This window comes from Lithobates pipiens, unplaced genomic scaffold (assembly GCF_037356315.1).
Source record: "Lithobates pipiens isolate NorthernLeopardFrog02 unplaced genomic scaffold, aLitPip1_a1.2 Scaffold_22, whole genome shotgun sequence".
In the NCBI taxonomy this organism is placed as follows: domain Eukaryota; kingdom Metazoa; phylum Chordata; class Amphibia; order Anura; family Ranidae; genus Lithobates; species Lithobates pipiens.
This window is the reverse complement of record NW_027507784.1, coordinates 316112684-316125534: the sequence shown is the minus strand read 5'-3', so window position 1 is coordinate 316125534 and position 12851 is coordinate 316112684. Positions and strand designations below refer to the sequence as shown.

Sequence of the window (12851 nt, the reverse complement as noted above, 5' to 3'; positions counted from 1 at the left end):
TGCCTACAGGGACACCTGTTGCGGTGACAACAAAAAGCAAATTTCCCCTCACTCAGAGATTTCCTTTCATTTCCTGTTGTTTCTTTGGGACAGGAAGTGAAAGGAAACCTCTTGGTGAGATTTCCTTTCACTTCCTGTCCCAAAGAAACAATAGGAAGTGAAAGGACACCTCACCAAGGGTGGCATTTGTATACTCTATCATGTCAAAGTCAGGTGCTTACATTAATTGTATTAAAATAAATCCATGTAATGATGTCTAATTGAATATAAAGCTGTGCCCATTTGTGTCTTTTCTATCTGCCTGGAGTTGAGCTTTGAATGATCTTTTTCCCTGGTGGGTCAGGAGTCGGCATGCTTCCACGGATGGGATTGGTTGCTGCGTTGTTGTTGTTAATAATATATAATGCTATGTTCTATTTCTGTATGGGATTTAAATATAAACCGCGTTCCCACAAGACATGTGCCAGAGTGGAACATTCCGCACACTTGTTTTGATGGCAGCCAGATAGGGGAATACCTGCCGCAGCCACCTGGGCAGAGAAAGTTTAAACAGCTGTAAAATCAACCTTGACAACTCGCTGGTGACACTGCAACAAGGGCAAAGCAAAGACTGAAGTTTCTGTTATTTCTTTTTTTTTTTTGTGCCAAGGCATCCTGCTGCTGTCTAGTTCCTATAAATCATATCTGCATGATGCTGTCCTCATCTATAAAGATATAAAAATCCCTGAGTGTCTGTGAGAGTGTAATCAGCCTATATACTCGATGCAGTTTGCTTCGTTCCGAATTGAAATTCTGACAAATTTCAGTTTTTCTGAGATTTGGATGTATTCGAATTTACGAATTACAATAGTACCAAATTTAAAAGAATCTGAAATAAATAGCGAAAAAAAAGAATTATAATCAATTTGAATAATTTTCAAATCAATTTGATTCGAATCGTTTCAAATTCAAATTGTTTCAAATTCAAATTTGAAAAGTTTTTGAATTCAAGTCGTTTTGCAATTTGAATTTACGAATTACAATAGTACCAAATTTAAAAAAATCCGAAATAAATAGCGAAAAAAAGAATTATAATCAATTTGAATAATTTTCAAATCAATTTTGAATAGTTTTCGAATTCGAATCGTTTCAAATTCAAATTATTTCAAATCGTTTCAAATTCAAATTTGAAAAGTTTTCGAATTCGAATAGTTTTGCAATTTGAATTCAAAAAGTTTTTGAATTCGAATAGTTTTCCAATTTCCAAAGAGAATAAAATAGAGAGTAGAAAATAAAGAGATAGAATAGAAAAAAAATAGAATAAAACAGAAAATAAAAGAATAGAATAGAATAGAGTAGAAACAAATAGAATACAATAAAAAAGAATAGAATAAAATAGAAAGAATATAACTATCTTCTGAAATTCAAATTTCAAATAGAATACATTTGAATTTGAATACATAAAAATAGAAAAGCATAGAATTGAAAAAAATAATAGAATAGAATATAACATAAAATAATACAATAGAAAAGAATAGCACAGAATAGAATAAAGACATAGAAAAAGAATAGAATTGAAAAAAATGGAATCTATTGTTTTTTTTTTCTATAATAGTCTGTTATTTTCTATTCTATTCTAATCCATTCTATTCAAATGTGAATTGATTCTATTTGAATTTTGGGAAATGGATATATTATTTCTATTCTATTCATATATATATATATATATATATATATATATATATATATATATATAATTCTATTCTATTCTTTTCTATTCGAATTTCAGAAAATCGTTATATTCTATTTTATTATATTATTTTTTTTAATCTATTCTATTCCATTCTAATTTGTTCTGTTTTACTCTATTACATTATATTCTTTTATTTTCTGTTATACTCAAAGTCCAGAACTGTTTAAAGCTTGTCTGAGATTTGCAGGGTTGAGAAACACAGAGATTGTTCCCTGTGTACAGAGCTCTGTGTTGAATGTCAACACAGAGCTCACGGATGTGATTGTACACAGCTGATCAGCACATCCCAGCCCTGAATCATTGCCCGGGGCTTGCTGACGGGTTCCCGCTGTGTACAATCAGCCCCTGCGTGCGCCCTAAACCTGGAAGCAGGCAGCGATGTACTGGTACCTTGCTTTGCCCACAGTACAATGCCTTTGCTAAATGGATATTGGGGCTTCAAGAATGTATTAATGTAGATTTGTACAGTAAATATCCATCAACGGAACATGTGATTAAAAAAAAGGAACTTAGGTTTAGATACCAGTGGAAGACAAATAGACTTTGTACTTTTGGATAAAAGCCCGGGCTGGTGACTGAAGGTCAGATTTAAGTATCCTCAGACTTAAAGTGGTTCTAAAGGCTTTCGTTATTATATTTTATTTTTTATCTTAATGCATTCTCTGTTTGTTATCTTTAAAAGAAAACATTTAGCCTTTACAATGACCTTAAAGTGTATATTCACTTTTGCAGCCAAACTGGGATAACCTGCTTTATATTTGTTATATAAAATAACAAAATTAACAAAATTAAATAAAAATAAAATAAATACAAATAAAAATGGCTTCTTACCTTTATATGTGCTTAAAATGTCTTCCTATCTTCTCCTATGTAATTTAAAGAGGGGGGCCGGGGAGTTATGTTTACCATAATTAACCCTGTCTGTACTGTGCTGGCAGATCTTTTTATCAGTTGCAAACTAGAGCTGTACACTGTATGTCCTAATAAAGGCTTAAAGTGGAAGAAAAGTCTAATGCCCTGTACACACGGTCTGAATTTCTGATGGTAAATGTGCGATCGAATTGTGTTGTCGGAAAATCCAATCGTATGTGGGCTCCATCGGACAAAGTTTGAGAACAGGATCTAAAATTTTTCCGACAACAAAATCCGATTGCCTAAATTCCAATCGTGTGTAGAAAATTCAGACGGACAAAGTGCCACGCATGCTCAGAATAAACTAAGAGACGAAAGCTATTGGCTACTGGCCCATTTATAGTCCTGACGTACGTGTTTGACGTCACCTCGCTCAGAACGATCAGATTTTCCAACAACGTTGTCCGACCGTGTGTGTATGCAACGCAAGTTTGGCACAAAAACCCGTCGAAAAAAATCCAATGGATTTTGTTGTCGGAATGTCTGACCATGTGTACAGGGCATAACTATTCTTAAATATATTCCCTCCCCCTCCTACCTGTCCTGCCTAACCTGTTTAAAAAATATGTATGTACTTTCCTATTTTTAGTCATCTGATCCCGCAGCTCTGGCTGCCCTGTGTCAGTGAGCAGCTGCTGCAGGGGAGAAGAGGGAGCACTGACAACAGCTGGGACATGGGAGCCTATGAGTGACGTCACTGTTCTCAGCTATTGTCACGTGCCCCCTGTGCTAGAGCTGCAGGATCAATTGACCGAACCATGGCGGATTAAAAGTATTAAGAATAATTAGACTTAAAGTGGAGTTCCACCCAAAAGCGATACTTCCACTTTTAGGCCTCCTCACCCCCGTCTATGCCACATTTGGCATGTCATTTTTTTGGGGGGTGGGGGGGAGTGGGTACCTAGTTGTGACAGGTACCCATTTCCCACTTCTGCTCGGGCCGTCTAGGCCAGTGGATTTCAACTCAGTCCTCAAGTACCCCCAACAGGCCATATTTGCAGGTTTTCCTTTATCTTGCACGGGTGCTTTAAATGAGTGTCAATGGCTTGGTATTTTAGACAGCTATTCTATCTGAGAGAAATTCCCAAAAGATGGCCTGTTGGGGGTACTTAAGGACAGGGTTGAGAATCACTGGTCTAGGCGACTCGAACGGAAGTTCTCCTCTCCATCTCCCTCCCTGCAATCTTCTGGGACACGTCACAGGTTGCAAATCTAAACGTTAAAATCTGTCCATAGATTCCTACTGTACTTGTAATATATCTGCTTCAAAGAAACGACTAGAAAGGTAAGAAATTATTTTTAGATATTCTATGTGAATGGGAAAAGCAGGGTGGATTTGATTTAAATCAAGTCGATTTAAATCACGTTTTCAAATCATGATTTATATCACTAGTAAAAAGACTTGATTTAAATCAACTCAATTTAAATCATAATTTTTAAAGAGCAACTGTCATCTCTGTCCCGCAGCCGCTTCTCCTCTGACCTGCTGTTGACTCACTGACAGTCCCATTCACTTTAATGGGACGGCTGGTGGTGCGGCAGTGACACAACAAGGTGAGGGACGTGACGGCAGCAGGTGAGTGGATTCCTGCTAACAGGCGCTGCCATGATGGATCTGAAATGACAGGTGCCCTTAAAATGTAGACTTGTTCTTGCTGGTAGTTAGAATATTTAATATTTGCAAACAAAATGAAGGTTTCCTATTTATAATAATAAGCTGTCAGGTTAGTAAATATTCCCAAACTGGGTCTCTTTTAGCACCTGCTGCCATTTTGCTCCTCAAGGAAGGAATAAAGCACTTCAAGCCGAGTGCAGAAAAATCACAGGGTTTATAAACTGCTTAGAAGGTTTCACTTTCATTTTTACTGCATGCCCTGCATCCTCATACTTAAAGCCTGGTACAGATGCATTTCTCTTCATACAATCATACAGTTTGTAGTGTACATAGATTTGCAAAACAATGGGATAAAGGAATATTCCTGAACTTTATTTTATCTCATGGTTACTATGAAATTGTGTGAATGCAGTGCATGTTATCTCATGTCAACCTAGCCAATGCCAGGATTACACAGCTCCTCATCATTAGTGATAACAAGGCGCATGTGTGCCCCAGCACCGTCAACATCAGAAGTATAGGGCCCTCCACCCCCAGTGATAACAAAGGGCATTCGCACCCCCGTCCCATGTTCACCAACATCAGAAGTACATGTTCCCTCATTCCTGGGATAGCAAAGCACATGTGCCCCCATGCCGCCCATGTCAGGAGGACGTGTCCCTCCATCCTGAGTGATAACAAAGCACATGTGCTTCCCCTTCTCAAGCTAGCCAACGTCAGGATTACACAGTCCCTCATCATCAGTGATAACAAGGCACAAATGTGCCATAGCCCCATCAACATCAGGAGTACATGGCCCTCCATGCCCAGTGATAAAAAACAGAATGTGAAACCCCATACAATCAGGAGAACATGGCTCTCTAGCCCTAGTGATAACATAATGCCTGCACATCCTTATCCAAGGCCCACCAACATCAAAAGTAAATGGCTCCTCATCCCTCCTGATAATAAAGTGCATGTGTGCCCCCAATCCATTTATTAAAATAAATTTGATAAAAATAAAACCTGATTTAAATAAAAAATAAAAAACTGTTTTTTTTTTTTAAATCATCGATTTTTATCTACCCTGGGGAAAAGATAAATAACATATAGTGGTGGTGTGTGAAGATGTAAAGGTGGAAATACACTTTACGCCTTGCTCCTTCCACTCCTTCTAATGCACTTTGACTGTAACTGTAGTATCTGTTCAATGTTGCATGACAGGTCCTCTTACCTCCAGAATGGTGCATCTCTCCGACAAACATTCCACGTCTTCACAGGGCTGGAACATCCCAAGGGTGACGCAGTTCAGCAAAATGACCAGCATGCTGAAGTGCTCGAACCACGTGGAGAGGATGGAGTTAAGGAGAACGGTTTTGTATATTGAGGAGGGTTTGGGGAGAGTGGAGAGCACAACAGAGAATACACATTATACATGAATCACATTACTACCTACAAGACACAAAGCATCAAGATTACATCTGTTTCTGATTATTTGTTATATGCTGCCGCTAGATTAGATGGTTTGTGGTCTGTGATTAATGTCCCAAGATGCTTCAGTATTGGAAAGACTTCCAAACCATCCATGTCTCCTTTAAACATATTTTCTATATTTTTTATGACTATAGACTCATCCAGTCATCTTTTGAATGTATTAATAATTAAAATATACAGTTTACAAATCACATAATAAAAAGGCACATAAATTGGGACTTTGTAGGTGCAAATAAATGTGAAAGAAATATCAAATATAATGTATAAAACATTCCTTTATTTTAAACAGCAAGATAAAATTTCATTTGGAAGGAAGAATGAATGAGGAAAATGGAGATACAAATAATGGCTAGTACAATTGATTGATTTACAGCTTCAACAACACAGCAATATGTGATGGACTTCCCAACATGTTTCACCCATAAAACGGGCTTCCTCAGGGGATGCTGGTCGTTTATAACATACAATGCCTTCTATCAAAAAAACACAACAAATCAACATATTAAATTAGATCAAAAGAATGTTTTGATCTAATTTAATATGTTGATTTGTTGTGTTTTTGTTTCATTCTTCTTTCCGATTAATTACATTTTATCTTGTTGTTTAAAATAAAGGAATGTTTTATACATTATATTTGATATTTCTTTCAAATTTATTTGCACCTATAAAGTCCGAATTTCTGTGCCTTTTCATTATCTATTTCTGGGATGTGGTGCTAACGAATGAGCTGGCGCGCTCGTGCTCATAATAACTTGCATATTACAAATCACATAGAATATGGATTTTCATACCAAATACTCTCACTGTATCTGAGCACTTTCAATGTTTCCTGCATGTTGGTGGGCAGTAAGCTCAAACAGACCAGTGTGTCTTCTGTGTTCATATTTCGTTACATATTGTTCTGTTTCAAATGCTGTTTTATGCATTGACTTACCTCCTTAGACCCAGTCTGTCTGGACAGTATGGGCACCTGCAGACTTTGCACCATCCACAGGTAGCTTAACTCTTCAATAAGACACAGAAGCTAAATCCAATGCAATTATTCTTCAAATAATTGCAGTAAAGAGACTATTTTTCAAGTCTTTTAAACTGTAAGAAGATAACTTTCCTAACCACTGCTTCTGTGATTAACCAACCAAGGGAACTTGCAAGAAGCGGGGAGGGTCTAGATAGGGCTTGTGTCAGAACCAACCAGGACAGGGGCTTTTGGAGGGGATTGCAGGGTAGCCTCTTGATTCCTGAATATGGGCTCTAGCTAGGGTTGCCACCTTTTCTTCAAGCTAAACCCGAACACTTTTGTGGCCTGGGGCATATTTGGGTGCCCCAAGGAGAGTAGTAATGCGGTGCTGACATCTCCCTGCCCCCCAGTGATGTCGAAACCTGCCCCTAGACAGCCGCCCGCAGCTCCTGGATGGCAACAGATTTGTTTGCGACTATCTTGGTTACTTGCCTGGTCTGAATAATGTGTCCGGGTTTCAGTCCACCTGAAACCCCGAACACAATTCAAAACCCAGACAGGTGGCAACCCTAGCTCTGGCTTTTGAGGGAGCTCTATTCTTGGAGAAGGGGTGGGGGGTGCCTGCGGTACCCTTGGAGTAGTCTAGCCTTGGATTCAGGTCCATGTCCCCTGTAACACACGGACTCTGGGAAACTAGGACCTGGATACAGATTTGGGGCCTTTGTGTCCAATTTAGCAATGACTGGTTCACCACCTCCTATACTGTGAGACTCAGATCAGATGTTAATATAATCAGCTTAAAACAACCTGATGCTGCAGTCTCCTGCTATAATCCGTTTACTAAGGTGTCTTTCTCCCATGGTATAATTTTTCCTCCTAGGTGTGAATTCCCATTTTTAATTGTGTCATCTATGTTTTTTGTCTGTCTGTCCTTTAGAGATTTGAACAGCCCTAGGTTTTCTTACTGGGGAACTGGTGCTATACGGCTTGGGTGGGCACTGAGTCACTTAGGCTTCTCTAGGTGACCAGTTTGCTTACTGTTTAATTAGATTAATGTTTATTTTTATGTTGGCTGTTCCTTAGCTATGTTAATTATTTTACTGTTTGTATAACCTGATCAAGCTCTTATCTGATTGTGTGGTATATATATGTTGTGTGAGCTTACAATAAAGTCAGTTCCAATTTGCACCTAAGCCAGTGTTGTCTCGTCCTTGGGTGCTATATTCAGCTCTAATACCTGGTTCCTGGAGGAAGCTGTATACTGATGGAAGCGCTCAAGAGGGGTGCCAAGGTGTGTCACAGGGCTAAACTAACTATCACTAAACAGAAGAGGAAAACAGAGGAAGATGCCAAAATCACATAAGTAAACAAGATGTACTGGGCCAAAACTGCCACTAGATGTCAGTATACTACAAAATAATAACAACCTAATGCATTTCACTACAACAACAAAAAATTACATGGAATTGGGCAGGACGGTTATGATGGTAGAGCACTAAACCCGAACCAAGACGAATAAGACTTTGAATCAAAAATTTTTAGGCAGTTCTTGGTCAACTGAAGTATCCTTGGGGGTCCCTCGAGTGGTCTGAAGAATGTAGAGTGAGAGCCCTTTAGATATAGTGTAAGTCCAGTAAATCTTTATTTCTCATAACAGAGCTCAATGCTCCCCTTCATTAGAACTTGGATGCCTACAGGGAGAATACCAGACAACAAATTGTGACATAAACAATTGGCTGGTTCAGGTCACAGGGCAAGCAGCCAAATTGGCAAGCCATACTAGCGCCAAATCCTATCGTTTATGTTCCAGTTTGTTCAGTATTTTCCCATTTACTATCAGCATCCAAGCACTGATGAAGGATTTTAATTGAAAACTCAAAAAGGTTTTGGCCTTAGATATACTTTATACTAGAGCATGTAACAAGATGCATTTACAGCCCCCATGTGCAAAAACACATATAGAAGTATAATTGTATGGTACATAATGGCTCCACCGGCAGCACCTTTCACCAGTCCTCACATGAATTGCAGAAGAGCGGATGTCTGTTAATTGGGCCTCTCATTAGTATTGTGTAGCAGGCATGCTGGAACATATAATCTGTATCCTCTCATATGGGAAAATACAGATGGAAAGATCTGTGGACACGGGGGAGACTAGGCCTTTCCATTGGGATCAAGGACTAATCACCAAAACTTTTAAAGTAGTATGAATCCCATTGCTTCCAACAAGGAAAACTCCAGCATCCAGTATTTTTTTATAATTTCCCCAATTTCGTACAATTTGTTGTCATAATAGCTTCTTATGACTTAATGCTGCTTCCTAAAACTTCTGGCTGTGGGGAGCTGGGAGCATGAACTGTAGACATCACATGACTAACCAAGTCAGGAGTACATTGTCCCTCATCCCCAGTGATAACAAAGTGCGTGTGCACCCCCTTACCAGACCTGCTCACCTCCAGAGTACGTAGTTCTTTATGCTCAGTGATAACAAAACACATCTCAAGTTTGCCAGTGTCAGGATTACACAGTCCATCATTAAGAATTATAACAAAGCACAGACCTGCCCTGGTCCCAGGACCACCTACGTCATTAGTACATCCCTCATCCCTATCGATTATAAAGCACATGCGCTCCCCCATGTCAACCTAGCCAACACCAGGATTACACAGCTCCTCATCACCTGTGATAACAAGGCACATGTGTGCCCCAGCCCAGTCAACATAATGAGTATCAGGCCCTCCACCCCCAGTGATAACAAAGGGCATTTGCGCCCCCATCCCACATTCACCAACTTCAGAAGTACATGTTCCCTTATCCCTAAGGATAGCAAAGCAAAATGGTGCCCCCATGCCGCCCATGTCAGGAGGATGTGGCCCTCCATCCTGAGTGATAACAAAGCACATGTGCGTCCCCTTCTCAAGCTAGCCAACGTCAGGATTACTCAGTCCCTCATCATCAGTGATAACAAGGCACAAATGACAGGAACAAGGCATAACAAGGCACAAATGTGTCCTAGCCCTATCAACATCAGGAGTACATGGCCCTCCATGTCCAGTGACAAAAAACAGCATGTGAAACCCCATACCACTCATGTCAGAAGGACATAACTCTCTACCCCTAGTGATAACATAATACCTGCACATCCTTATTCCAGGCCCACCAACATCAAAAGTAAATGGCCCCTCATCCCTCCTGATAACAAAGTGCATGTGTGCTCCCATTCCACCCGTGACAGAAGGACATGGCTCTCCATTCCCAGTCATAACAAAGTCCATATGTGCCCACACCCAACCCATGTCAGAAGGACATAGCCCTCCATCTCCAGTGATAACTAAGTTCATATGTACCCACATCCCACCCATGTCAGTAGTTAATGGCCCCTCATCCCTTGTGATAACAAAGGGCAAGTGTCCCCCCATTTCACCCATGTCAGAAGGATAGTGATAATGATAACTAAGTGCATGCGCACCTCCTTCCTATCAATGGCAAGAGTACATGGTCCTTTATCCTCAGTGATAACAAAGCACTGACAGTGGTTTTATCTCTCCACGCTAAATGCAAAAAGAAAAATAAATTTGGCTTTAGATACACTTTAAAGCTGAACTCTGGTATAAGCAAGTATTGTCTAAATACATTTGCCACATGTATTCTTCCTTGAATCTTGATGTTCTTTGTGTATATCTTCCACATCTGTGCAGTAATCCAGTGTGAGACTTTCCCTCTGTGCCGGAGCTTCCTGTGATAAAGACCACTCACTGCTGCTCTCTCCCCTTGTGCAGGGTGACCGGTCTTGTCTCCGCCCCCTCCTGTAGTTTTACTATGCAGTCTATAGTGGGTGGAACCTGCTGGGCCCCTCCCACAGCTCATGATGTCATTATTACATTTAACAAGTAATATCTTGGTTTGTAAAGGTTTATAGTGCATGAAGAGAAGATTTGTATTGTTTGTGACTGTTCAGAAATATATTTAAATGTAAGTTTGTGTGCCTGGAGTTCAGCTCTAGGATATAACTCATCTAGGAAAGGTTTCCTATATTGGAACATCCTAAGCACAATGCAAAGACAATAATGTGCAGTGCTTCTATCTTTGGCCTATAAAAGTGTTTGTAATATTTGATTAAATCAAGGCAGAGCTTACAAAACATCACATACTGTCCAACCATCCACCTATTAATATCTTCCCCACCTGTCACCAATCAGGCTTGTGTATCTCTATGTGTCCCATCGCACTACGATTATATAGTCAGACATGAGCTGGCTGCTCTCCATCCCTGGCGCACATACAGTGTCACTTCTTAGGGATTGTTCACACTTCACTAGGCTGCAACAGGACAACTCAAGTGACTTTTTGTCTTTTCTATATTAAAATGAAGTTGCAGCAGCCACACACACACTGAGTTGTCTTGAGGTACATTCCTGCTACTATCTGTTGCATTCAAATTCACTCGAAAATTGTCACTGTAGGTCTAAGCCAAACTTTTTTTTTTTTTTTGCAGTAAGATGTAAACCCTAAGTTAGGTTTTTATTTACGTGTGTATATAGACAGGTCACAGGTGAGGAACTGAGGGGAAATCACACCTGTCACCAAAACAGAAAGAAAGAAAGATTCAAAAGGCTTAGTGTAAAAAGGAAGGAAGAAAGAATGAGGGCAGAGATAACTGAGGGAAGAAGGGAAGGAAAGTATATACAAAAAGATAGTTATTAAAGCGGAGTTCAACCCAAAAATTGAACTTCCGCTTTTTGGGATTCCTCCCCCCCTCCGGTGTCACATTTGGCACCTTTCAGGGGGAAGGGGGTAGCAGAAACCTGTCTCATACAGGTATTTTGCTCCCACTTCTGGGCATAGATAGTCGAGCCACCCGTGGGTATCTATGCCATTTCCAGCGCCTCCTCCATTCCCCCTGCAGTCTTCTGGGAGACACACAGGTCCCAAAAGACAGTGGGGACCAGTGGGATTGTGCAGCGCGAGTCACGCATGCGCAGTAGGGAACAGGGATGTGAAGCCACATGGCTTCACTTCCCGACTCCCTTACCGAAGATGGTGGTGCCACCACTCGAGAGCCGAGGGACAGATGTCGGGTGGTGACATTGTGGGTGCCCTGGACAGGTAAGTGTCCTTATTTTAAAAGTCAGCAGCTGCAGTAATTGTAGCTGCTGACTTTAAAAAAAAAAAAAATTAGGCGGAACTGCGTTTTAAAACTAAATGTACACATTTAGAAACTATTGTTTTTTAGTTTCTAAACTTGTAAAGGAAGGAAGAAAGAAAGAAAGAAAGAAAGAAAGAAAGAAAGAAAGAAAGAAAGAAAGAAAGAAAGGAAAGCTATTGTAGCTATGTACAAAAAGATAGTTATAGAAACTAAATGTACACATTTAGAAACTGTTGTTTTTTAGTTCCTAAACATGGAAGGAAAGAAAAAAAGAAAGAAAGAAAGATTGCAGGAAAGGAAGGAAGAAAGAAAGAAAAATACAAAAGGCTTAGTATAAAAAGGAAGGAAGGAAGGAAGGAAGGAAGGAAGGAAGGAAGGAAGGAAGGAAGGAAGGAAGGAAGGAAGGAAGGGATGAAGGCAGAGAGAACTGAGGGAAGAAGGGGTGGAAAGAAAGTTCCTAAACATGGAAGGAAAGAAAGAAAGAAAGAAAGAAAGAAAGAAAGAAAGAAAGAAAGGAATATGCGAAAGAAAGAAATGACTGTAAGCAGACATACAGATGAAATCCTTCTGTTGGATTATGAATGCCCCTTTAGGCCTTGGAAGCGCCCGCACCAAGTTGGACAGCACAATAAAGACGAGTGATGACGCACTTTCCGGCATTTGGCCCCTGGCAACGCTCATATAGCGTAGAGGATTATTAGTAACAATGAGCAATTCGGGGCATTGGAAGGCCTTCCTGACACAAGCAGAGTTTTACCATCATGTGTGAAGTGTTTTCTGTACTATGAGAAAATTCTCCACCTGGCTACATTCACACCAGAGCGCTCAGTGCAGCTGCAGGACGATGTGTTCTATCACCTTCACCATACATTACCTTTTATCCTGAGGCCCCTTGCATATGGGATTTTGGCTTCTCATGGTCTATGGACCGGGTTGAACGCTGTACCGGGTAGTAGCGACATTTAGGGCCCTATGCGCTCAGTGTCTGTGCCGTATTCTGTGTTATTTTCATGAC

The 12851-nt window shown here is 40.1% G+C and overlaps 1 protein-coding gene across 3 annotated transcripts in view; it reads right to left on the bottom strand.

Moving 5' to 3' along the window:
- The window catches only part of CACNA1H (calcium voltage-gated channel subunit alpha1 H), a 364555-nt gene extending 358578 nt beyond the window's left edge, over window positions 1-5977 (bottom strand). For 2 of the 3 annotated variants that reach the window (XM_077449411.1, XM_077449413.1), the window contains exon 1: window positions 5473-5977. In XM_077449411.1, coding sequence (XP_077305537.1) covers window positions 5473-5565 — 93 coding nt within the window. In that variant the 5' untranslated portion in view covers window positions 5566-5977. The remainder of the gene's footprint in view (window positions 1-5472) is intronic. The other variant, XM_077449412.1, reaches the window with a different exon arrangement.
- Window positions 5978-12851: the final 6874 nt, after the last annotated feature.